The sequence below is a fragment of the Apiospora marii genome (genome assembly GCF_038362585.1).
Source record: "Apiospora marii strain CBS 49790 chromosome Unknown utg000001l_segment0_segment0, whole genome shotgun sequence".
NCBI lineage: Eukaryota > Fungi > Ascomycota > Sordariomycetes > Amphisphaeriales > Apiosporaceae > Apiospora > Apiospora marii.
The window spans coordinates 4,001,931-4,027,217 of NW_027117372.1; the positions used below are offsets into that span (position 1 = coordinate 4,001,931).

The window sequence follows — 25,287 nt, forward strand, 5'->3', positions numbered from 1 at the left end:
AATACGTTATTATTATTATTTAATTTATAAATTAAAAAAAGGTAATTTATATTATTAAAAAAGATAAAATTATTTATATCTTTTTTTTTTTATTAATTAATTAATAAATTTATAATATTTAATTTTTTTAATAATAAACTACCTTTATTTTTCCTTTAAACTTTTAATATAAACCCTTTTAATAATATGTTATATCTTAATTTATTACTTTATAAACTTATTATAGTCGCGTTAACTTTTTTCTTTTATTACTTTATATAATTAAGTTATAATAATACTATTTATTATAAATTTATTAAGTTTAAATATTTTTTTAAATTTTTTTATCCTTTTTTTATTTCGATAGCGTTATTATTTTTTTATTCGTTAATTATTATTTCGTTTAAAAATAATAAAAATATTAATAACTTCGATAAAATTAATAATTATTTTTTTATTTAATAATAAAAAGATAAAGTTAATAACTTTAATTTAATAATTTATTAAATATTAATTTAATTCCTTTACTTATTAAATAATATAATTTATTTTAAAATATTATAATAAGGAAGGTTATTTTTTTATAATTAAATTCTTTTATAAAGGTTTTAATATTATATCGGGGTTAAAAAAACTTAACCTTATTTTTTAAAAGTTATTTATTAAATTTTTAACCGAGAAAATAATATTATATATTTCCGTTAAATTTACGATAAAATTAAACCGAAAATAAATTAATTCCTTTTTTATAATATATTTCTTAAAAAATTATTAATAGTTTTATTTTATAACCCGAAATATTATTAAATTAAACGATTAAAAAAAATAAATAAAATATAATAATATAAATAATAATATAATATAAAAAGAAAAGTAATATTTTATTACTTTTAAATTAATATAATTAATAAAATTATTTAACGTTAATAAACGTTAAATCGTAAGCTTATTATATATTTATTAAATTCCTTTATTATAAAAATCGAATTTAAACTTACCGCTTTTATTTATATTATATTTATTTATATTAAATTAATATAAAAGAAAATATTTATTTCTTTTATTATCGACTATTTTTAATTAAAAAGTAAAAAATCGATAAAAAAAATATTTATTAAAATATTTAAAATAATTTAATATCGTTTATTTAATTATAAACGTATTAAACTTTCTTTTAAAAATAATATTATTATTAACCTAATTATTATATTATAACCTTTAACGAATTTATAATTAAACCTTAAAAATCGCGTACGCCGGTATTTTTTTATTTAAAATAAATCCGTTATTTATTATAATATTAAATTTTCGATTTTTAAAATCGATTAAATATTATTTATTATTCTCCTTTATTTTAATAATAATAATATTTTAACTTATAGTAAAATAATCGATTTATACTTTAATTTTATTAATATTTTAATTATTTATTAATTTAATATTTAAATTATTAACGTTTTTTTTATATAAATTAAAATAATTCTTAATAAATCGAAATTAATCGACGGTAAGTAATTAATTAATATTTTTCGATAAGGTTTTAAATTTATATAATTTAAGTTAATTAATTTAAAATTTATTTATTAATTGGTTAAAAATAAATAAATAAAAGTAATATATTAAGATTTTATTAATTATTCTTTATAAAGTAGTTTTATATATTATAAAACCCCTTTTTTATAATAACGCGATATATATAATAATTAATTTATCTTTTAATTTAATTAATAGATATAGTCTATTAATATAATTATAAAACTTTATCGATAACTTATTTTTTTTAACGCGTGTAATTATTAAATAATTATTACTCGATTAATTTAATTTAAAATATTTTTAAACTAATAAACTATTAATTTAATAAAATAAAGATAATAGTAACTTATTAAAATAAAGTTATATATTATACGGTTAAAAACGCGCCGATTTTATATATTTTATATTTATTATACCGTTATTAACCCGGTTAATATAAAAAAAATATCTTTTTTAAATATCGTAATATAATTTTTAATAAGTTTTAATAATCTTTAATAATTTTTAATAATTTTTAAAACTAATATATTTTATTATAGTAAATAATTAAAAATATTATAAATATATACAACGCGTTAACTTTGTAAATTTACTATTTTTAATAATAAATTGATTTAAAATAAATATTAATTATTTTAAAAGTTTTGGCGTATCTTAAGGTTTTGGCGTTTATTAAATTTTAATTTAGTAGATACGTAACATGGCCTGTGCCTACTAGTAGTTGTACCCGGGAGATGGAGCAGCATGGCAGGAAATCACCACCTGGATTTCAGGCTGTTCTATGCTATTACATGTGAGCCTACATGTAGCCGGTACATTTTCGGAAGCCATGTGTCAATGGGTCAGTCCCAATCGCCTTCACTGCCTGAGTGCGGCACCTACAGTGAGTAAATCGAGTATGCAGTTCGCGCTCGTTACATGTTTGGAGGCAAGCCACGCGCTACCACACTACTGTACCACACGCACGCACTACAAACGGGCAAGAGACGCGGCGGAACTAGCCAAGTAGTGTGTTCTATATCGAAAGGACAACCCTCATTTTCAACGACTAGCTTGTTGATGACCCGTCGGCATACGATGGACTTTGGTTAGGTATGAGTTCCTCGGCCGCACCCATAGGTTGACCTAGATCATGTCCCTCAGCGAGTAAGAAACCTGGAATGGGTCTAATTCAAACCCCGACACTTACTTACACACTCATGCTTAGCGATGACGGGCGACTGGGGCGGCACTTGGGCGCCCTGGGAAGTCTTTGCCCTCTCCCTCGGTTTTGTATCCGACTTGACTACCAGCAGGGAACCCCTCTGATGCTTGTGATGAGGTCAAAGTCAATTCCACCCAAAAGGTTCTCGTTCTTGCTGTCAGGCGTTTGCTTAAACCTTTTTTTATTTGATCCTCCCCTCTTGTGTTGATGCATGGAAATTGACAAGGTCATCCTATCGTGTACCCAAGGAACAGCCTTGGCAAGAGTGCGTGCGAGTACGGGAAGACGGCAAGGCTGCCCCCGTCGCACTTAGGTGAGGTGAGCTTATTAGTCGGAGCGGGTTCCAAGAGACAGGACACCGCGCTTCAGGCTTGTCTCTACCCACATTCCGTACCTATTTCTTTACATAAATGGACGTGGTCAGCAAATCCAGGAATTTCTCCAGGCTGGACCAATCCCGTTCAGTCGTGGGTATCGGGTGGGAAAACAGGATGCGGGATTCTGCTGCGGGTACCTCGCTCACCCGCCCTCAGTGGAAACTGGGCAACTACTACCTCCAAGTTAGGTACCTTCCAGCCCAGTCCACCGTACACACCAGGGCCTGTAGCTTCACCCCAAACCTCGTCCACGATAGATTCCAAAATTGCACCTCGTTCGCACATCTGGTGGCCGGGGGAATAGCGTGTGGCCTATAGGCAAAACGCATACTAAAATAGCACCGTTTGTGTTGTCCCATCACGCATATACTAGCAGTATGAGAGGAGCATGCCATCACGTTGGCTTCTGACAGCTGCGATGGGGTACGAGATTAGATGCGAAATAAACTTCGACACTAACAACGTGACCGCTACTTCCAACTGACTTCTGATCCTACATTGGTATCATGTAGGCAGGCAAACGGACTTATTGCAATACCGTCCGTTGCTTGCAGAAATCCTGTTCATAACGGCCGCACATGAATAAGTCGGTAGACATCAGCCGAGCGAGACGACGAGTGAATACGACATGACGCATCAAAGTACGAAAGGAAAAAGAAACACACAATGCTAATGCTCTGTGACCGGCTCAGATCCATCCTCGGGCGGGCACCCATTAGCGACTCTCGCATACATGCATAGTGGATATCAGCTAACGACTTAAACTAAGTGCTCATGACATCGCTACCAATTACCTACTGTACCTCCTAGCTCCGACCCTGCGATAGCGCCTGGATTCCCCCGCCAAAAACGCCGATTCATTCCCCTGCTCTAGGTAAAGTACAGGAACACACGAGCCAAAACCCCGATTTCCAAACCAGTAGACCTAGGTTATATCATTTTACCGGTAGTTCAACGACAACAAACGAGTGGTATGTACACTTACATACTTACGCTTGTCTCCTATAGCCGTCTACCAGTTCATACGAGGGAAGTGGTCGATCGGCTGAAGAAGCCCGCCATTTCTTTTCTCTGTCGCTTCAATTACCAGGTGCTAGAGCAAGCACTGTTGACCATGGTAGACCAGCCAGTCGCGTTACAAAAGCACTATCTGGGAGGTACGCACTGGCATACCACACATCACCTACATTGCCAGTCAGAGATGTGTAGGACCTCGGTCCTTGCAGCGCTTCCGCACAAATCGGGCTTGGTTCGCCGCTTCTCATTGGGCGGGAGCATCGAGCTACCTTCATTCTCGCCGTCTTCTCGAAAGATGGATTACATACAGGTAGCCATGCTTTAAGGTACCCATCAAATCCCATCTCGTCAAGCCGCCGTGGCGGCAGCGGCCAACGGGGTGGCATTGCATCCTCGCAGCCCTCATTGGACTCTTCGATTCCTCACCCCCCTGCTTCTCAGCAGCTGCATGTAGGCAGATGCATACATGTACGTACCTGCAACGAGTGTTCTGCTGCTACAGGGGCCCCCTTGTCGACCCAGCACCCTTGTTCTCCTTCGAGGGTATATCCCGCTGATCTCTCATTGTCGCGTCCACCGGTTCTGAACGAATCACCCCCCCCTCCTCTATGTTCGGCCCCCGTCCAGACCTTGTACCCGTTGCCCATATTCTTCCCAATGTCCGCCTCCCCCGGCATGCTATGTATCGCCTCCCACACACATATCCAGCGGCAGACCCATCAGCATCACAGGGCCCTGCATGTACTCGGACAGTACCGTGCTAAAGTAGCCTGGAGCTTGGGGGGTCGTTGTTGTGTACAATGGATGGATGCGTTCCTCATGAGCTATCCTCAACTTATATCTGCTTGTCCCATTTGCTCTGCGCCTGTGACCCTGCACCCCCATTGAACCTCGTCCACACTGGCATACCATACATACCGATCCTATCTTTTCCATATTAACTCCATTTACCCACGCCAGTCAAAGACACGCTCTCTGAGGGCTCAAACTTTCAGACCCTTTCCCGTGTACAAGAAGTTTCCCTTTTCGACTTATCGTGTGTGCCTGGTCCTAGAAAGAAGTCTTACATTACCCTCCCGCTGTTGCATACATTAGATGCCATGACCGTCTCGCTTCCCCCACAACCAAACTCGACGGCGGCCAAGGATGCGCAGGCTGCCCGTAAACGTCGGAGACGGGCACCTGCTGGAGGAGCGGCTGACGACTGCTTCGCCTGCATGAAGCGCAACGCGAAGTGTGATCGCCGGCGGCCATACTGCTCGCAATGCCTCGAGGTCGGGAACGAATGTTCGGGCTACAAGACTCAGTTGACTTGGGGTGTTGGGGTAGCCAGTCGGGGCAAGCTGCGAGGGCTCTCGTTGCCGATCGCGAAGGCACCGCCCGTTGCGCCAGTGGGGAAGAGGGCAACACCCACCCGAGCCCGGGCAAACTCCAGTATAGTCACCAGCCACTGGGGTGACCGCGACGATGGGAACTCCAGAGACGACGTCGAATACCATCATGACCACCCAGGATCGATCCCCTCCACACCGTACGCGACATACCAGGACTTTGCCCGCTATTCACAGGGCGAGGCGGCCCCCTCGATGACATCACAGGGCTGGGGAGGTATGACCTTCGCCGGCAGCGAGCACCCGAGAATCCAGAAGCTGAACACATCCCTTGGTCATTATTCGGGAATAGCCGACGGCCTCGCGTCGTCGGTCGACTCTCTTAGCGATGTCGAGTACGCGATATCACCCATGAGCCATTCGTTCCCTCGCGAGGACATGCCCTTCCTGAACAGCCCGAGTCTTTTATATGATAACTACAATGGGCACAGTAACTCGCCCATACCCCGGAGCCCTGCCTCTGCCATCTTAATCGACCAACGTGGGCCGACCTCGTGCCCTGGCCTGATCTATGCCCCCTCGGAACCAAGCTCAAGCCTCAGCTCTCACCAGGACACCTTTGAAAGCCAAGTGGGTGCCTCAAAATTCCTTGCCGCAGACAGTGACACACTAAGTGAGGTTCCTTTCCACCTTGTGCTCGAATCTCGCTTACAATAATTGCAAGGCGTCCATGACGTTGACAACTTCAGCACAAGCCCCAGCTCGACCGGACACTACTGGGCACACACTAGTGCCAGAGACGAAGATCTGAATATATTCGGCTCTGAGCAGGGTCATTTAGCCGCCTCATTCGAGGGGCACTCAATACAGGTGACACCAGACCTCATCGCCAAGATGCCTTTCTTCATGGATTATTACGAGAACACCATGTGCCCTTCCATGGTACTCATTGACGGGCCAAACAACCCTTTCCGGGATCATATCTTGCGGCTAGCTTCCAGCAGCCGGAGCCTGCAACATGCCATCTGCGCACTAGCAGCGTGCAATCTGAGGATGAAGAGAAGGTTGAGCCTCGGACAACGGGCGCGAGACTCTCCTGAGCGCCTAAGCTCCGACAACCACGAAGCACAGTCTGATGACCTACCCCTGTCCGAAGAGTACCAACACCGCAACTTGGCGGTCCATCTGCTGAACCAGCAGCTCAATAACTCTTCCAAGTCTTGCCACGACTCTGTTCTGGCGACCATCCTGCTGCTCTGCCACTACCGCATGGTAGAATCGGGTATTGCAAAGTTTCATACGCAGTTCGCCGGGGTGAAAAAGATCCTGAGCATGCGGAATTCAGCACCATACCAAGCTTCCAGCGATTCAGCATGGATGGAGGCCCTCTTCACCTACTTTGACGCCATTTCGGCCAGCATCAACGACCGCGAGGCCCAACTGAACCACACGTTTTATGGCGTGCCATCGGATTCTCATCTTTTACCCCCAGGAGCCGAGCTTTTTGTCGGGTGCGACAGAGAACTGTTTAAGACAGTCATGAAACTTGGCCGTTTGAATCTACTCTCTCAACATCGGCCAGTGTCCAATTCTCTCGCTACCGCTACGGGCCGCATTGGAACCCCTTCTGCCTCATCACCATTGGCCTCGCCTTCCCACGCCTTCAAAAATTCGCACCTAGGGGATTTCTTCAACATCGCCAGCGCTGCGCACCGCTTTGACGGCAACGGCTTCGCCACACAGCTGGATGATGAAGAGCTCATCTCTTCCGGACTTTGCTCGTCGCCCTCATATGAAGACCACCGCTCTACCTTCTGGCGCGAGTGGAAGGAGGCTCGCAGTGCTCTCCAGAGCTGGGACTTCGAGCCTCACCGTCTAATGGCGTCTCTGCCCGGTTCCCCGTCCTCGAGCCTGATTCGAGATCTCGGTTCACTGTCCGAAGCGTTCCGCTACGCGGCTCTCTTGTACATTGAACGCCTGGCATCCCCTAACATACCTTCTGGTCATGAGAGCTTTCGCAACTTGGTCAGTCAGGTTGTTTACTACGCAACCTCCCTCGAAACTGGCAGCAGCGCGGAGAAATTCTTGCTTTGGCCGCTCTTCGTGGCTGGAAGCGAATGCGTCAATGAACTGCAGCAGAATATCGTACGCAACAAGTGCCGCGAGATCATGTCGCGCAGTGGATACAGTAAGTAAATCCTTCCTATACGCGTGCCATTTTGAAGAAGACACCTTTTCTAACCCGACCTCCTTTGCAGTGAACAATCTTTCTGCCATCGACGTGCTCGAACGACTTTGGGCTGGCGATTACCGCGATGCCGAGTCGAATTCCAGCGGCAGGCTGTTACAACGAAGAGGCCCATTTAACTGGACCAAGTGCATTGGAGGGGCCGGTGTCGAAGTGGAATGGATGATGTTTTGAAATGTTTACGGCATACATATACATACAAGGGACTGCGGTTTCCTCTCTTGCGAGCATTGCGACCGGATCATGTTCACGGCGCTGGACGGAATCTGAATTTTTATCATGTACAATTACTTACGGATGGGCATACTACTGTGGGATTTCTGATGGATAATGGCTTTATGGATATGATTCTCGACACGACTCCCGGCATGACGGGATGGGTTGGGCTTTACAAAAGAGACGGAATATGACGATACTGGGATTCCATACTTGGGAAAGTCTATCAAGACGGGCGCGCCAGAGTGGTGTATTCAAACATTCAAACGATGATTGCGCCATGGAACGGTATCATACCACTGCCAATGGATCATGAACAGCGATCTCCAGGGCTTGTGCTCAAAGACCAAATCGTGATCCTCGCCCCCTCCAAGGGAGAATTGGCCATCAACTGATCTTGCCATGATACATGGAAATTTTGCAGCGCTCGGCCAACACGTCACTGCCAGATGGATGCGACTCGTGAAGCTAAGACTAGAGCTAATAGCAACCGATACGCTGTCGCCATCCGGCGCGGAGGGGTAGCAGTGTCAGAAGAGGGCGCGCAGCAAATAGCAAATGACCGAAAGGCCGACACCACTACACTACCCACCCCTCGACCCTCCTTGCATTTCTTGATGCATCCGCCGGCCTGTGAGCACAGGCACCTGGCCATGTATGTACCTACCTATTCATAGCAAGAAGTGGGTGGGCGATAGCCGATCTTCCAGCGGCAACCCACTCAGATTTGCTATTGGAATTGCATACCCCCCATACACCTACTTGAATGCCCTACTAACTGGACCACTACTGATCATCACTATGAAAACCTGATCTCCACATTCTGTCACTCACGACTTACATATAATGAGATTCCGCGACACTGCAACTGATATGTATGCCAATCAAACGGCCGTGTACAAAGCCCTGCGATACATACACGAAGAGTGTGGGTGGGGTTTAAGTATGAAATGGAAGATACTTGATGCAAGTACAGGTTCATGATACATGGTCGCGAGGTGAACCATTCTTTTGGACCCCTGAACGACACACTACTAGACTACATAGGTACCCTGGGAAAACCACTAGGAACAAACAGCGCTCAATCCCGATGACTTGGACTTTTGGGCGAGGGTTTCCACCATTTCTAGGCGCGCCTCCACAGTTCCACCGCAGTTGAAGGCTTGATTTCTGCAGCGCGGCCGGGGCCACTTACAACATTACTTACATACTTTACCAGATTTATACGATGTACCTACCTACGGTAAAATACAAGGCTCACGGCTCCGTCCCACCCGTACTGTCGCATGCCCAGCTGTCCGTGTGTCGTACCAGACAGTTTGACTACCGCCGCCCTTCTGTGTTTATAAACAGTAACGTAGTGATTACTGCCTCCTCCCCCAATACCCAGTGTAGAGTTCACTCTGCCACGATCAGGCGTTGGAATGCCTATGTAATTTTTGACGTCAGCTGCAGGTAATTGCAACAGGTGTGGCTCAGGGCAGCAAAAGCAACCGTAGCGGCGGTGGTGGTGATACACACGCCGTCCACATGCAACAACAAGCAGAGCAGACCCGTCACCCCTGTCTGTCGTGGTGGGTTCTTGTTACTCGGAGCATCTCTGCCAGGCGCGCATCCAGCAATAATACACACCGGGCACGCCAGCGGATAGCGTACTCTAATAATACCACGATCCTACTATGATAATACGGGCCTATTAAGATTCCCCGTTTCCGTTACCATGGGAATGTTTTTCCGCGCATCGCTGCCATGTGCACGCCATCCATTTGGGAACCCGTTTGATATCGCAGCTTACCAACACATTACTAGGTTGCATGCAAACAAAGATGACGCTAGAATAAAGAGTACTTGAAGGTCCGTGTACCTACACCTAGCCCCGGAGAGAAAGAAAAGAGGGAGGCTCGGAGGGAGAGAGGCAGACGTTTGCTTCAGTAACGAAACTGTAAGACGTAACATAGTTGCTTCTCCTCACCCTGCCTTGGCGTAAGCGAGCCCCAGCAAAGAGAGGAGAAAGATCGAGGCTCTCTCGCGCTGCTTCTAGACCTGCGTGACTGTGCTGCGCAAGGACGGATATGCGTCGCCGACCAAGTATCGATCCAGCGAGGATCTCCCCTCCAACCCTGCTCCTACCTGTAGGCAGGCTGGTTGTGAGTCGAACGGAGGAGGGGCCGCACCGATCAGCACACGGTCCTGCTCGCTGTTCTAGCTCAAGGTTCTGGAGCGGCCCGGACAAGGCGTGCTCTGGTCGAGTGTGGTGGAGCGAAGGAGGATCTGGTCGACAGCAGGAACGAGATACACCGAGGCGATCAAACGATGAACGGACGCAGGGCATGGCCCAGAGGGAAGCACGCAATAGCATCCACGGAGGGAGTCTATGTGTCAAGGTTTCCCATCTTCCTCCGACGACAGCTGCGGTCGCAACCCACTGTTGCAGCCCTGCGTGTTACGTGCGGAGTAGATACATGTAAACGGTTTGACAGGAGTTTTCGGCCCTGATGTCCCATGGCCGGGTCAAATTGTTGGGTCTCCCACTCGACGAAAGTCGACGAACAAAAAGACCCATGCTAGCAAGCAGCTAAGCGACCAAGCCCGGGAGAGCCCAGGCTTTTCCCAGGAGCCAGTTGCCAGACTACCATCGCGCAGAGCGAGTTGAAGAGGAGGAGGTTCTTCTTCCCTGCGAACTGGGGACCTTTTCCAACGGTGGTGGGCTTGGTGTGACCAGGGCAAAGAGTTGGGGGAATCAGCCCATGCCCGCAGGCCCTCGATGGCTGAATCGGGAAGGTCGTTGTTGGCCGGCGCTTGTGTGTACGTACCGAACAGTAGGTCGTTGTCCTGTGGTTAGCCGGCCTTGTCCGCTTTCCCTGCCACTCCGCCCACTAGCCACCCCCGGTCGTCAGGATAAGCTTCTTGGCGCTAGCACGTGCCTTTTCTTTCTGGCCTTGGGATTGTAGCACATACCCATCGCCCATATCCCTGTGCTGGTTACCCCAATTCGATTTACGTAACTTTCGATCAGATAGATACTCACGTGAAGATAGAGGCAAGTAAGGGATACAGGCAGACAGGGGGGATGGCATCAAAGGTTACCTGTAAACTGTTGTGCATGACAAAGTGGGTATGGGAGTGGGGGCTTCGTTGTGGGTTAAGCGAGCCCCTGGTACCTGTTTATTGCTCCAGCCACCATGGTGGGGGATTGCGCCACAGATAATCTGCGATTGGAATTTTTATAGCAGCTCTCTGATAAGATAAGACAAAAAAAGTTACCCGTACGCAATCCAAACAGTGAAGCAACCATACATCGCTGCTGGAGTGTGCTATCAATTCGATCCTATTATACCTTCCGCTGCACCTCAACCTCACAAGTCAAGGAAACAACCCCAAACACACACACACAATGGGTAGAGAGCTCCAAAAGAGAAAGCGGCGTTCGTCCCGTCCCTCGGTCCGCCAGCCCTCGTCCAGGCCGAGACGCATCGCGAACCCGCTCGGCAACGACATCATCGCCCACAACTGGGACAAGGAGCTGACCACCGCGCAAAACTTCCGCCGCCTGGGCCTTGTGTCCCGCCTGAACGCGCCGACGGGCGGCGTCGAGCCCAACCTGCGGTCCAAGAAGTCGGCGGGCCGCTCCACCAAGCCGACGGACCCCTTCGCCATCACGATGCTGGGCAGGAACGACAGCGCCGTGACCGAGGCGCGGGTCGAGCGCGACGAGAACGGCAAGATCATCCGCATCATATCCACAAACGAGAAGAAGACGAAGCCCAACCCGCTCAACGACCCGCTGAACGAGCTGGAGACGGACTCGGAGGCTGAGGAGGACGATGAGGAGATGGGCGACGACGGCGAGACCTGGGGCGGCATCGAGGAGGAGAACGAGGACGGCGTGCGCACAAACGTGGTCAAGGCGCTCGAGGCCGAGGCCAACCGGCCGCGCCAGAAACACATCCGGGGCCAGAGCCAGCGCGAGCGCGAGTGGCTGCAGGACCTGATCGACAGGCACGGTGACAACACGCGGGCCATGGCGCGGGACCGCAAGCTCAACCCCATGCAGCAGACGGAGGCGGACCTCGAGAGGAGGATCGCCAAGTTCAAGGGCGAGAAGGCTTAAGTTGGCGAGAGGGGGATCGAGAGGGGTTCTTATTTACATACATAGACCTGATGATAAGCTTGCTTTTCGCATTGGCATCCAACTGGCGTTTAGGGAGTTGTACAGGTCAAAAGTCAATTCATGCCATTTCATGGGATACTGCCATCCGTCAATGAATGTGAACCGCGTTTTGGTCTCGGAAATTTCTCGCTTCAGGGGCCTACCATGGCGTTTGCTGGAAGCAGGTTTATCAAGATGTGCCACGATCATACGCTACGGTATGTTCCTTGGAGGCCCTTTGCCGTATCAACCATATTTCATCTTCTCCATATGTAAAGGTATCAATCTAGGTAACCCGTGTTGTGGCACTTATACGTGAAGCTGGCACTCGAGTTGGTAATCATATAGCATCTCGCTGTAGCTATTCCTGTAGTGCCCCATGACCAAATCTGTGTCGTTGCCATCAAGTAGCACCTGTAGCCGATTACTTCCAACCAAATTCTCATGGGTACGGGACAGTTTAATCAAATATGCCCCTTTGTCTGTGTGTAGGTACAGTGATGTATGTGTGTACTTACCTACAGTTAGGCAGCCGCTCTCCCCATTGCAAACAGAGAGCTGCTCCTTCCGCCTTCACTGGACAACCACCCCACCCACTTGCCCAACAATCCGTTTGCTTGTACTGACAATACCTGACTCTCAACTATCTATTTCAACCAGAATAAACTACAATGAAGCATAATTCCCACTGGGAACAGCAAAAAACACGGGCCCATGGTCAAGGGGTACGACGTCCCATTCGCAATGGGAAGATCGCGGGTTCGACTCCCGCTGGGTCCAACATTTTTGCATGTTATTTTTTTCTATCCCGTTTGATTTCCTGAAATGCCACAGGCATCTGCCAACTGTGCCTGTGTCTGTGCTGCTGGTTGGTGTATGCACCATGGTACCAACCAGTTGTCACTGTTCCTTGTGTAAGCAAGTGGCCAGCGATTTGAGACCCCTCAAGCCGTTTGCCAATTTCATCATGATGAGCTCGCATTCTATTTGAGCTATACAAGTGTTTAGATGTCACCAAAAAGCAACATACACTCATTGAACAATTGTATGACGATGTGCCATCATATGGATCTACTTCGAGAATGAATCTTGCAGGCTATCCACCAATAAACAGGAAAGGGGTTGGCAGGCTTGGCATCTAAGCTGCACCGATGAACATACTCTAACGAAGTATCCAACCGCGAATCACCTAATATAAGTCATCCTCCAGCGCCATTTGGGTTCCTTTCCCTGTAAGTTAAGACATATAACCCATATGATGTTACTACTTAACATATATATAATGTTTTAATACATGCCTAACTGTACGCGAAGCTCGATATGGATAGCCCCTATCTCAGCTTGCATGAGCGTTACTGAAATTAGAATTCCTAGGCTATTGGGATATGTTAATTGAAAAACACGTGCTCGGCGGACATCATTAATTTGCTCGGTATTCCATTGAACAAGCGCCAATGATCGTACCCCCCCAACTGTATGGTTACCTGGAGGGAGGCTGTCTAGTGGACGACTCGCTTCCTGCGTTTTCACGTCTCTGACAGCAATGACTTCAATCACTGACAATTTTCGCTCTTTGCTGCGGTTTGGCCAATCAGCTACACCAGCTGTGTGTTCTAACTCGCCTCCCGGGACCTGTGATACGTGCTTATCACTGGAGAGTAGTCAGCCTCCTCAAGAGCCTCCTGCATTTGGACCGGTCGCTGCTGGACACCTGCATTAGCATCCCGCCAACGTCCCAGTAGCTACTTCCTGTTTTGAACCTATCTACGAGCTCGGCATAGGCGTTCTCAGGTCAAGTACAAAGCTATTGTCTTACTAAGAGGGCTTTATCACTGCACGCCAAATGCTTGTCGTCGTTATATCATCAGCAATAATACGGTCGATACCAGGCCAGAATCCCTTTGCATTATCGTGATCGAGACGACCTTCCCTTCCAGAAGACCATGGACGAACGCCAGGTAGGTGCTGTTCGTTGATAGTTGGGTAGGATTGCCAATAGCAACTGTATCACGGCGGCAGCAGCGTGTTCCCACCACCACGTTTCGGCTACAGGCGGTAATACTATGTCGTCGATAGCCTCAGGGACGACATGAGAGTAGACGCAGCTTGCAGCTGGCTTTCGGGCTGTCCCCATGCGGTAGGGCCAGTGCCGATCCCCACGCTCGTTGTGATTCGCAGCGAGCCACACACACACACACACACACAATGTCCCGCGCCTGCCTGCAAGCCCGTTGCATATGCCGTGTAAGCCTATAGGCCTCTCTCTACTTTTCGTCTGATGTCTTTAGCAAAGCCGCATATTGCCCGAATCCAGAAGGTCTCCAGAACGACCACCACCATGCACGCCAAGAGCACATAGACCACGAAGGGTTAAACCATGGAACAAGTACAAGAAGTATGTAGTTAGGTAGGTAGGGCATCTGCAAGCCCTGCAGCGGCGCCTAATGGGGCCCCCCTCTCCGTACGGGAAGTACATCTCAGGTACCGCCCCATGCTGTCAAATGGGTAGAGAGGCAGGGCCCAGGGCCTATGAGAAACCCGGCACGCAAACCAATAAGTGCATACATATATTGGAGACGGTCAAAGGACACTGCATCGTTAGTGGTGTCGCACTGGAGATAGCGCCTCCGATGCATTGCGACTTGTGGCCCTTGGGTCGGTTGGCACTCTCCGCCGGGATGCTTGGGCGGTACGGTACCTCTTCTTGTGTGGACGGGGCAGAAGGGCGCTAGGAGCTCCCCGATTGGGAACTCAATGCCGAGCTGGGGGGCATCGCAGGGACGCCTGAGATAGAGTCTGTATCTGTATTGATAGTGACGGGTACCACCCTGCTTGCATCATCGCCCTCCCATTCTTCTTCGTCTAGTCGGGCACATGAAGTGGTGGTAGCGGGAAAGGGGCAGATATCATATCATATAACCTACTAGTTGTGTTGTGCCGCAACCCTCTTCTACGCCATGCATGGAATATTTCTAGCTTCCTTCTAGAGGATAATCACCACGGCAATGAGAAAGCAGGGGATCGAGTTCGTTTTCTTGAGCGAATAGCATAGGGATCACATGTCGCACAAGATGCATTCAGGTGACTGACTATCTGGTTGTCTGCATTCCTTGGGCGCTAAAGGGCGTGGATAGCTATATCAATTACAATGCACCAAGGCGACAAAAATACCCTGGTCTATAGCAGACAGAGGAGAACCACATCAGGGCCGGTGGCCGGGGGTTAGAAACCCCGCAATGAAGTGGATTGGCCCTCACCGACCCGGATCACGACATCACGATCTCTCGTTACGCGAGAGTGTCGAGTGCAGGGTGTGCTGCTTCATCAGACTAACACTGACCAGTCCCAGCAGGACCAGTCCGAGCGTGGTGAGCCAGACACTGCGAAACGCCTCCATGAAGACCGACACCACAGCATCCGCATCCCAACCCTCGGGCAAGTGCTTGAGCTCATCGAGGTCGTCTCGTATCCGGGGGATCTCGGTAGTGGCGTCGGGCAGCCCTCCGAATCTATCCCATAGCTGCGTCTTGAGCACATTCTGGTAGACGGCCGACGCGATGGTGATACCTACCGTGCCCCCGACAGACCTGAAGGCATACGTAGCAGACGTAATAACGGCCTGCTGAGAATGATCTACTGCAGCCAGGCAAGCCAGGAGCGTGATTGTAAGCATGGCGCCGTAGCCCGAGCCGAGCAGCAAAAATGACAGCATGAGCTGCCACTTGGGGGTGGTATCGTTGGTGGTAGTTAGGATGATGACATGTGCAGTCTGCAGAGAGACGGCTAGAATTCCCAAGGCGACGTAGCGGCCGGTCTTCTTCATCACATAGCCACTGCCGACAGAGCAGAAACAGATACCAACCGGCGCAAACAGAATGACCAGACCAGCCGACGTGGCTGAACCACCACGAGCCTGAAGATAGAGTGGAACGAAGAACAAAGCCATCATGTTGCCCATGGTACACACCAGATTCGTCATACATGCCGTGAAGACGGTGCGACGCATGAGCAGTCGCACAGGTATGACGGACTGAGCTGCCCTTGACTCCCAGATGATGAAGCCCACCAAAGCCACAACGGACAACGGTATGGTCGTCAGTGGCAAAGGGTGAACCCATGGCACCAAGTTCCCTCCAGCATTGAGCCCCAGAAGAAGAAGCACCAGGAAGACAATAATCAGAAAGGCGCCAACAAAGTCAATACGTGCCAGGTACGACTTTTGCGAGACCTTCGGAGGAACTCGCACAAGATAGGCAACAAGGCATGCCGAGATCAGAACCGGCGGCACTTGGATCAGAAACGCCAATCGCCACCCCCAGGTCGAATAATCGTTCACGAGGCCGCCGAACACCCCTCCGAGCATAGCCCCTGAGCCGTAGGCAATGTTGCCCACGCCTTGGATGATCCCTCGTTTCCGAAGCGGAACCAGGTCCGTAGCAAGGAATGTCGAAATGGACATCAGGCCGCCTCCTCCGATACCTGCAACGACACGGCCCGCAATCATAACCTTCTCGTCTTGAGCGAGTCCGCAGATGAGGTTTCCAGCAGCGAAGAAGAGATTGCTGAAGACAAGACCGGGACCGCGGCCAAAGATGTCCGTAAGTCGACCGGAGATGGGCTGGCAGGCTGCGTTGGCGATCAGGTACGCCGTCGCCAGCCACGACATCAAGCTCAAAGACTTGAACTCGCTTGAGATGGGGGCAGAGAGTGTGGCAATGATGGAGGCATCAATGGCGCCTAAGAACACACCAACCCAGCCGCTGCACAGGATGAGCCAAAGCTTCGTCCCAGTGACCTCGTCCACGACAACAGCCTGTTCGTCATCATGGCTTGGTTCTTGAGATTGCTCGGCCGGTATGGCATTCTCAAGTAGTGGTGTCCTCTCGTCGCCTCCGTTTGGAGTTGTCACCACGATAGCTGGGTGGAATCCCTCGACGTTGTTGCCTGGCATCGTGATTCTCCTCGTCCGTCCAACGTAGTGGTTTCCCTTCCCACGACCAAGGAAGTATAGAAGACAGTTGACGCTCTTGTCGACCTTCTCAGACCGATGCTGCACTCGTCAAGTCAACCCCCTTCCTCTTTCCGGTTCAGAAAGATATGGTCAGGCTATCTCGGGTCAAGATAATCACTCATGATGACTAAGGTGTCTTATCTATTGCCAGCACGTCTTTACGGCAAGTGGAGACGCCGTCATGCCCAACCCTAACGGGACAAGCCGATGACGGGGGGCGGTCAAGCCTACTGGTCAAGCCCGGTTACTGAGATTGTTAGTGCCGGTTCCAGTCGATTATGGAACCTGTCCGGTTGTTGCTCGAGTCAGGAGCAAAAGTGCGTAGAAGGAGTACCTAGACGTGCTGTGCAAGGTGCAGACTGGGAGCTGGAGAAGATTGGCTAAGCAAAGTGTATCTTACGCAGAATATTGCGTACGGAGATTTGTCGCACTTCCTCCGATAATTCCAGATGGGATCTCCTGCTTACCCCGGAATTGGTCTAGTGGGCAGAGGCGAGGCATACGTCAACGCACAGCCTCGTGAAGGCAATACGTCACAGAGACTGGGTTGCATGATCGACATTACTGACGATACGATACGTTGTATAAGTAGAGAACATCGCCAGAATGTTGCCCGGCGAGTGCAGCTCGTGGAAAACGTCTAGAACCGTAGAAACGGCAGTTGCCAGGAACCCAAAAAGATTCGACGAGTCGGCGGCCTGAGCCAAAGAGCGGAATAAAGGTAATAAGCATGGCGAACTATTGCCTCTTTGGCCACTCTAGCCACTGAAGTTTGGCTGAGCCGCGCAGGGCGCCCCAGCCCCCAGGCAGTCGCTATTTCGGCGCTGTGATTGGACGAAGGTAGGTTCCATGGCGCAGCGGCTTTGGAGTGACGGAGACTTTAGACGGGAAAAAGAATGGGACCCTAGGTGACAGCCAAGCAACAGCAGTCATGGATTCCTTTTGCCATAGCAGGGCTGAGTTGTTATGGTGAGGGAAAACTAGGTAGGCATGTAGGGAAGCTGGTGCAAAACGCGCGTCAGAGAGGGAGGCTGATGCTGATGCCGATGCTGGGAGTTGGAAAGAGCTCCAGTGTTTGATCTCAAGCGATGCGCCGCCGAACACGAACGCTGAAAAGCTGCGACGGGCTGCCTTGATTTGAGTGTTGATTCCCACATAAAGCGTTCTAGCAAAACCCATACCATAACAGTCTTCGTACAGCATCAACAAGCGGTTGCATTATTTCTTCCCCTCCAATACACATTCGCTCGCTGCATCCTTTGAGTGCTTTATTGAGGAATTCCGACCCGATCGCTACAGTGCTACACCTACCTGGATTCTAATAAAAGAAAGGTTTCACCTTTTGAGGACGGGCCAGACCAAACCATTGAAACGAGGCTCCGCCTTTAGTAAACCGCCCAACGTCTCGTATCGACAATCAACAACCGTCCTTTCGCTGCACCCCTAAAAAAGACCGCATTCTGTTTGGTCGACGGAATCTTTCTTCTCTTGTCTAGACCACCTACTTGGTATTCATTGCCAGTTCTCGATCCGAGTGCCGAAATCCAAAAACCCCTTTCTGTCTTACCTCGGACCTCGAACCCTGATTGAACCCCCCGCACCGTCGAAAGCTACAGACTCGTACGGCATTTTAAACGTTCCGGCGGCCACCCGCAATGGCCATTCTCGAGAGCTTGGAATGGGACGCCGACTATGTCCCCGGTGTCAAGCTGGGTCTTCATTGTATGCAGGTCCTCTTCGGCTTCGTCATCTTCATATTAGAGATTATTCTGTTCAAGGACGACAAAGCCGCCATCAACGGTAACAATGGCTGGCCATTCGGTCTGGTACGTCCCATCGTCTCGATTCTACCTCGCGCGCGCCCCGATTACTAACAGAGCGACCGTCTGCAGTGCTTTCTTTCTGTGCTGGCCTGGATCTACTTGGTTATGACGCCGCGCTGGGAAAGGTCGCGCAAGCTGGCCCAACCTCACGCCATGGCTATCGTCGACGGCGTATTCGCCATCTTTTGGCTGTCGGCCTTCGCCAGTCAAGCTGCTTACAACACGGCCAACTCGTGTGGAAACCAATGCAAAGTCAGCAAGGCCATTGTTGGCATAGCTTTCTTTCAAGTGTATGTCTAGACCTCACCGCCAAAGCAATGCCATCGCAACCATGCTAATAGATACCCACAGTCTGTTCTGGGTCGGCACCACCGTCGTGAGCCTGTACACCGTGCAGTACTACAACTTCAACGGCAACCTACCCGGCTACGACAAGGTCGGCAAGCGCGCGCAAAACATCGATCCTGACAAGGCCGCTTTTTCGATGGCCCCTCACGACGAAGAAGCCTATGCGCCGGTGAACATGGACGACCACGACGGCGACCACCTCAGCAACTCGCACGCCCCCTATAACGCGGATTCATATGGCAGCCGACCTATGTTCGACAGCGAGACCGAGTACCGCCCGCACACGGCCTCCACTGGCGCACCGCAACTCGACAACCCCTTTGCGGACAACGGCCGCCTGACGCCGCTTAACGACCCGTACGCATCCTCTTATGGCGGCTCAGACGCAGGTGGCCCTCGACTCTATGCTCCTCCGTCGGTCAGCGATTTCGATGATGTAACAAGGCCGGCGCAGTTCCCTGCTGCGAACTACGACCGTACTTTGCATTAAGAAGCCTGTCGGCTGTGGGGCTTCGCAAGAAGTGAAAAGAACATGCAACGGGAAAAGGAGTGCATCGACCGAATATAATGACGGCACATAGCACAGAGAACAGGAAAGGGGCCATCGGGAATGGGCTTGTACGAGAACTATAGGAACTGTCGACTTTGGTATTGGGATTTCTGGGTTGTCCCAACCGATTATACCTATGTCTTGGGTTTTACTGTTTTTTTGGTGCGCTGGTGTTACGGATACGTGGTTAGCAGGCCATGTGTGAACGACTATAGACGGCATCCCGAGTACGAAGGACTGCTTAACAGTCCTGGTACTCCACGCTTTATGAATGAATACATATTGAAGATATCATGCATATATATCATGGAAATATGGCGGCTTCCAGTGCGATTGCACGTCTACCGTAGGCGTGCGGCTTCGCCGTTTAATGTTTAGAGAAGGCTCTTTTGGTCGGTTTATATTTCGTACTAATGAAAGAGACTAGTTCCCCAGCTCGATACCAAATATGTATGTTGCGTGGGTTTCTTGCTACTGCAGGTTTAAATAACGATGTCATCATCTATGCGACGTTCATCGAATGCCTCCCGCGCTTTTAGTTCGAGCTAGCAGGCAGCTACGTATGTAGCTCGGGGTGATCGGCGTGATTGTCGTTGCCTGTTTCGAATACAGTCCGAGAGGATCCCAATGAATTATTTGTAGCACCTGGTACGGCTCTCTCCGACCTTGCTGGTGTGTTACAATCTGTCACTCTATACAATTCGCATCACCTGACTATATGTCAAATGGTTCATTAACGGTGAACATGCGCAAATGAAGGTGGCTGTCGTCTTATTATTTTCTGTCTGTCATAGGCGGATCAGACGAGAGCGCCATCCCATAGCTTGAAGAAAGTCTAAATAGCGGCTAGTGGCAGCGAGTTGATTTGCAACGAACAATTACCCGACACTTTTACCGTACAGTGGCTGCGCAGACGGGCATCGGGAATTCCGGACGGCGTTCGCTGCTGCTGCGGGTGACTATCATTCTGACCGCTACACAAGGCCACAGCATGCCACAGTGCTGCTGCGGCATCCGACAAACAGTCGTGCTAACAGCAACTCGGCAGCCTGGAACGCTGATATGCCGGCTCCTAAGCTTATTGTATGGGCAGGCATGCCTAGGCGGGGCCACTCGACATGGATACTCCCACTACAGCGTCCTCGCGTGGTCCGAATTCTTGGACGGTTGATAGAAGCACAACGTCATATCTGGGGTATCCGGAGCCGAGTTACAGTATGTATCTACCCCAGCCTGCCCAGCTTCCACTGGCCGCCGCATGACACTAGGAGAGTCAGGTCGATCTGCGGGGGACTGGAGCAGAGATGCCCCAGGGAGAAAGGCCATTGACGAATCACGCAGTGGCCCTTTAGAACCGACCGTTAAGGCGAAACTTACGCCGATGATCTAGGTGAAGCAGGGAGGAAGAGATCAAGGAAAGTCTGTTTCCAAGAGCCATCGCCCTGGGATCAGCTATCAGACGGACGGAATGCGATCATGCTTTTTCTCCATAAGAAGTCTACTGCCTCCCCCGAATCTAACCCGTCTCATCTGTGTATATATATATGCGCCTAGAAACTTAATGGCCAGAGTCGTTTGATGAAACGCAAAAGCATCTACCTGGGCTATTCGACTACTGCTTATACGAAGACCTGGACACGATATAACAAGTCAAGATGAAAGTGAAGACCAAACAGCCATATTTTGGCTTGAAGGGAGCATGGCTCACCTTCTGGGTCACCGTCGCATGCGCCACCGACATGACACTCTTCGGGTAAGTCAAGCCAGGAGGCATGCCTGGGGGACATGAGTTAACGGGCCTGACTGACTGACTGACTGACTTGGTTTTAGTTATGACCAAGGCGTCTTCGGCGGCGTCATTGTGACGCCCGACTTCCTGGACCTGCTGGGCATCGCCAACAACGAGAAGCTGCAGTCGACGGTGACGGCCATCTACGACGTCGGCTGCTTCCTCGGCGCGCTGTCGACCATGTACATCGGCGAGCGCCTGGGCCGGAAGCGGACCATCATGCTGGGCACCACCGTCATGGCTGTCGGCGCCATCCTGCAGATCGCCGCCTTCGGCATGCCCCAGATGATCGTCGGCCGCGTCGTCGCCGGCATCGGCAACGGCATCAACACGTCCACGGCGCCCGTCTGGCAGGGCGAGACGTCCAAGGCCAGCTGGCGGGGCAAGCTCGTCATCATTGAGATGATTATGAATATTTTTGGTTTCATGTTGAGTAAGTCTTCTCCGTTTCCACTCGAGGAAAAACAGTGAAAAAGAAAAGAAAAGTAACACTGCTAATGAATTGACGTGAAGGCAACTGGGTCACTTTTGGTTTGTCCTATGCCTCGGGCTCTATTGCGTGGCGTCTGCCCCTGGCTATTCAATTTATCTTCATTTTTGTACTCTGGGGCACTGTGCCATGGCTACCCGAAAGTCCTCGGTACGTTTCCCTAGATCGTTGGCATCAGACTCCTGGAACTGACTGACTCTGGTTTTATTAGCTGGCTCATTGCGAAGGGCCGTGTCCAGGAAGCGGACGTCATCCTTGCTGACCTCGAGGCCCTGGATGTGGATGATCCGTACATCATCACCCAGTCCAAGGATATTCAGTGGGCTGTGAACTATGAGCGGGAGAACAACATTCCCTGGTCCATGCTGCTTCGAGGGAAGACGGGATCCAGTCAAGGTACCAGTACGATCCGTCGCATGGTTCTAGGTATGGGGACTCAGGCAATGCAACAGTTCAGGTCAGTTCTGTTCTCAATTCCCCTTTCGCCCAGCAACTCGAACTCTGGCTGACTTGTGGGTCTTATATCTTTACAGCGGGATTAATGTCACCTCATACTACTTGCCCCTAGTATTGATACGGTCTGTTGGGCTGGACAACAAACTCGCCAGGTTGCTTGCCGCTTGCAACTCCGTCTCCTACTTGCTTTTCAGTTTGATTGGTATTCCCAACGTTGAGCGATGGGGCAGGCGAAAGATGATGATGTGTAAGTACTTGCCCGCCAGTTCATGGCATGCCTTTACTCTTGTTAACGTGATGTCAACAGATGCCGCCTTTGGTCAATTCTTCTGTTATATGATCATCACCATCTGCATCCGCTACAACGAGGACACGACGATCGGCCTCGTGGCGAACCAGCGCTGGGCCAAGGCCTCCATCGCCTTCTTCTTCCTGTACTACGTCTTCTTCGGCATCGGGTGGCAGGGCGTGCCGTGGCTGTACCCGACCGAGATCAACAGCCTGAGCATGCGGACCAAGGGCGCGGCGCTGGGGACGGCGACCAACTGGATCGTCAACTTCATGGTGGTGGAGATCACGCCCGTGGGCATCGCGAGCCTGGGCTGGCGGTTCTACATTATCTGGACTGTCTTCAACTTCGCCTTCATCCCCATCGTCTACGTCTTCTACCCCGAGACGGCCGACCGCTCCCTCGAGGACGTCGACCGCTTCTTCCAGGAGAACCACGACGTCTACGTCTGCCGCGACCCTGACGCCCGCTCGTCCAAGCGCCCCGCCCGCTACCTCGAGCACGAGCGCGACGAGGTCCGCCGCAACAGCTCTATACGGCCTGCCGACATCGACGCGGTGCTCCAGCGGCGGAGGACGGCGGATAAGGCCAACGCGGGTATGGGCAAGGATGAGGAAGAGGGGCATGCGGCACACGTGGAGAAGTGAAATACTATGATGTGAAAGGTTTATGTATGATAAGTGTATTAATTGCATCGTTTGCCGTATTGGGTCTATGCATTACGGGCTTCTGCGTTCATGTACAGCAACAACTAAGCGGTTTGCAGCCTATTAAGATAATTTGTACTTGAGAGAAATACGAGTCCCATGGTTGCCGTGTCTCTATCCGCCGCTCATCAATTACTGAAATGTCTGACAAACATTAGTCAGATGAAGCACCAACGAAGTATAAAGGGGACATTGTGGAACTCACTATTTTCACCGACTTCATATATATGGGCGTGAATATCGAGTAGTCAATGACCAATGTCTTGCCGGTGGTATCGTAGTGCGTCTGCGGCGCCGGGGCGTAGATGATTCCGTCCGTGGAGGTGAAGAGGGTTACCGGTTCCGACCATGGCCCCTGGATCGATGAGGCCGTCTTGGCTGTGAGATCTAGGTTCCCAAGGCGGGATCAATACACTTTGCTTTTTAAAATAGGAAGGGGCTTATAGAACTTACTGCTCCAGTCTGACTGGACGTAGACAAAGGTCTTGTAGTATTCGCTGTAGAGCAACGTCCCTGCGGTACCGGTAATGACCGTGGCTGGAGCCCAACCGTTATAGTTGGGATAAGTGAGGCGTTTGCTGTCCCACTAAGAGATGCCTGTTGTCAATTTCCCATGTTCATAGATAGGTACGGAAAAAGTAGGTACGACTCACATCCGATCCGTTCCAGTATTGGTAGGCATCGACATCCCAGAAGTTGCCATACTGGACACGAGACAACCAGATATAGGGGTCCTCATAACCTGGCGTCAGGCTGGAGAGCCCACCGAGGACGTATGCGTAGCCGTCAATACCGGGACCCTGATAATGGTCATTAGTATTATGTAGAATACCCGAACTAGTTCGTTCCATAACAAGGAGAGCTTACCCAAACGCCCTTGTCACCCCACACAGGCTCCGTGGCATTCCACATGGGACTGGATAACAAGCACAGCATGTCAGTCAAGCTTCTCCAAGCCCCACAAATCTGAATCTGCAGGTTGGATACAAGACACTTACGCGGACATCTCGCAGTGCGGCGTGCTGTCGTCTCCGTACCAAGTGATGGTAGCAACGCCCGAATTGACGACGGCGCCATTGACGTCGTCGGCCGAGGCGGGGCCGACGGAGTGGTACCAGGCGACGCCCGTGTTGGGCCCGGTGCTGATGATGGCCGAGAACTGGGGGCGGGTGCCGTCGGTGACGGGGTCGCAGACGCCGACGGGGTTGTTGCCGAGGCCCGGGCTGCCGAGGTCGTGGTTGACGGTCGGGTCGTCGTTGGTGGCGGCCACCAGCGTGTTGGAGGCGAAGCCGTGGCAGGGGCCCGCGGGCCCGTCGTCGCAGGCCTGCGTGTCGGCGTAGAACTTGAGCCAGCGGCTGCCGATCTGGGATTCCCACCCTGCGTCCCGGTAGACGTGCGGGAAGTTGTCGCTCGTGATGTTGCCCAGCTCGGTCGCCGACTGCACCCGGATCGGGTTCGGCTGCTGCACAAGGACGGGGAATGCTGCGGCCAGGAGGGACCCGAGGAGCAGGAGGCTCAGATTACTTAGGATCGCCATTTTCTTGTTCTGTCTTGGTCGGAATCCTCAAAATCTCTCTCCGATTCTGGTTGGGGCATACGATCATGGGGATTCCCGCACCCAGTGACCCTTGCCGCGCAGAGGCCCGACTTTATATGATCACTCAGCGAAGGATGACTAAGGACCACCCTTCATGACGCCCCTTGCAGTAGTGAAGATAGGATCAGTGTTGGTCTGTTACCGTTGTCCACTTTGCTTATTGAGCTGG

General features: G+C 49.9%; 6 protein-coding genes across 6 annotated transcripts; 4 read left to right on the forward strand and 2 right to left on the reverse strand.

Moving 5' to 3' along the window:
* Positions 1-5,213: 5,213 nt before the first annotated feature.
* Positions 5,214-7,866, forward strand: PG985_001287 (uncharacterized protein; the record flags this gene model as incomplete). The annotated part of the gene is made up of 3 exons (XM_066821056.1): positions 5,214-6,117; positions 6,169-7,632; positions 7,703-7,866. 3 exons carry the CDS (start codon positions 5,214-5,216, stop codon positions 7,864-7,866), a joined length of 2,532 nt encoding a protein of 843 aa, XP_066691935.1.
* Positions 7,867-11,302: 3,436 nt separating this feature from the next.
* PG985_001288 (nucleolar protein 16) lies at positions 11,303-12,019 on the forward strand (the record flags this gene model as incomplete). The annotated part of the gene is made up of 1 exon (XM_066821057.1): positions 11,303-12,019. One exon carries the CDS (start codon positions 11,303-11,305, stop codon positions 12,017-12,019), a length of 717 nt encoding a protein of 238 aa, XP_066691936.1.
* A 3,313-nt stretch (positions 12,020-15,332) lies between these two features.
* PG985_001289 (major facilitator superfamily domain-containing protein) lies at positions 15,333-17,009 on the reverse strand (the record flags this gene model as incomplete). Its single annotated transcript, XM_066821058.1, has 1 exon — positions 15,333-17,009. The coding sequence occupies one exon, from the start codon at positions 17,007-17,009 to the stop codon at positions 15,333-15,335; it is 1,677 nt and encodes a 558-aa protein (XP_066691937.1).
* Positions 17,010-18,724: 1,715 nt separating this feature from the next.
* Positions 18,725-19,730, forward strand: PG985_001290 (uncharacterized protein; the record flags this gene model as incomplete). Its single annotated transcript, XM_066821059.1, has 3 exons — positions 18,725-18,895; positions 18,947-19,182; positions 19,244-19,730. The coding sequence occupies 3 exons, from the start codon at positions 18,725-18,727 to the stop codon at positions 19,728-19,730; spliced, it is 894 nt and encodes a 297-aa protein (XP_066691938.1).
* A 1,715-nt stretch (positions 19,731-21,445) lies between these two features.
* On the forward strand, positions 21,446-23,461 carry PG985_001291 (general substrate transporter; the record flags this gene model as incomplete). The annotated part of the gene is made up of 6 exons (XM_066821060.1): positions 21,446-21,543; positions 21,621-22,012; positions 22,093-22,219; positions 22,281-22,526; positions 22,603-22,772; positions 22,833-23,461. 6 exons carry the CDS (start codon positions 21,446-21,448, stop codon positions 23,459-23,461), a joined length of 1,662 nt encoding a protein of 553 aa, XP_066691939.1.
* A 192-nt stretch (positions 23,462-23,653) lies between these two features.
* Positions 23,654-25,058, reverse strand: PG985_001292 (uncharacterized protein; the record flags this gene model as incomplete). Its single annotated transcript, XM_066821061.1, has 6 exons — positions 23,654-23,665; positions 23,727-23,908; positions 23,975-24,107; positions 24,175-24,321; positions 24,389-24,437; positions 24,520-25,058. The coding sequence occupies 6 exons, from the start codon at positions 25,056-25,058 to the stop codon at positions 23,654-23,656; spliced, it is 1,062 nt and encodes a 353-aa protein (XP_066691940.1).
* Between the last annotated feature and the right edge of the window lie 229 nt (positions 25,059-25,287).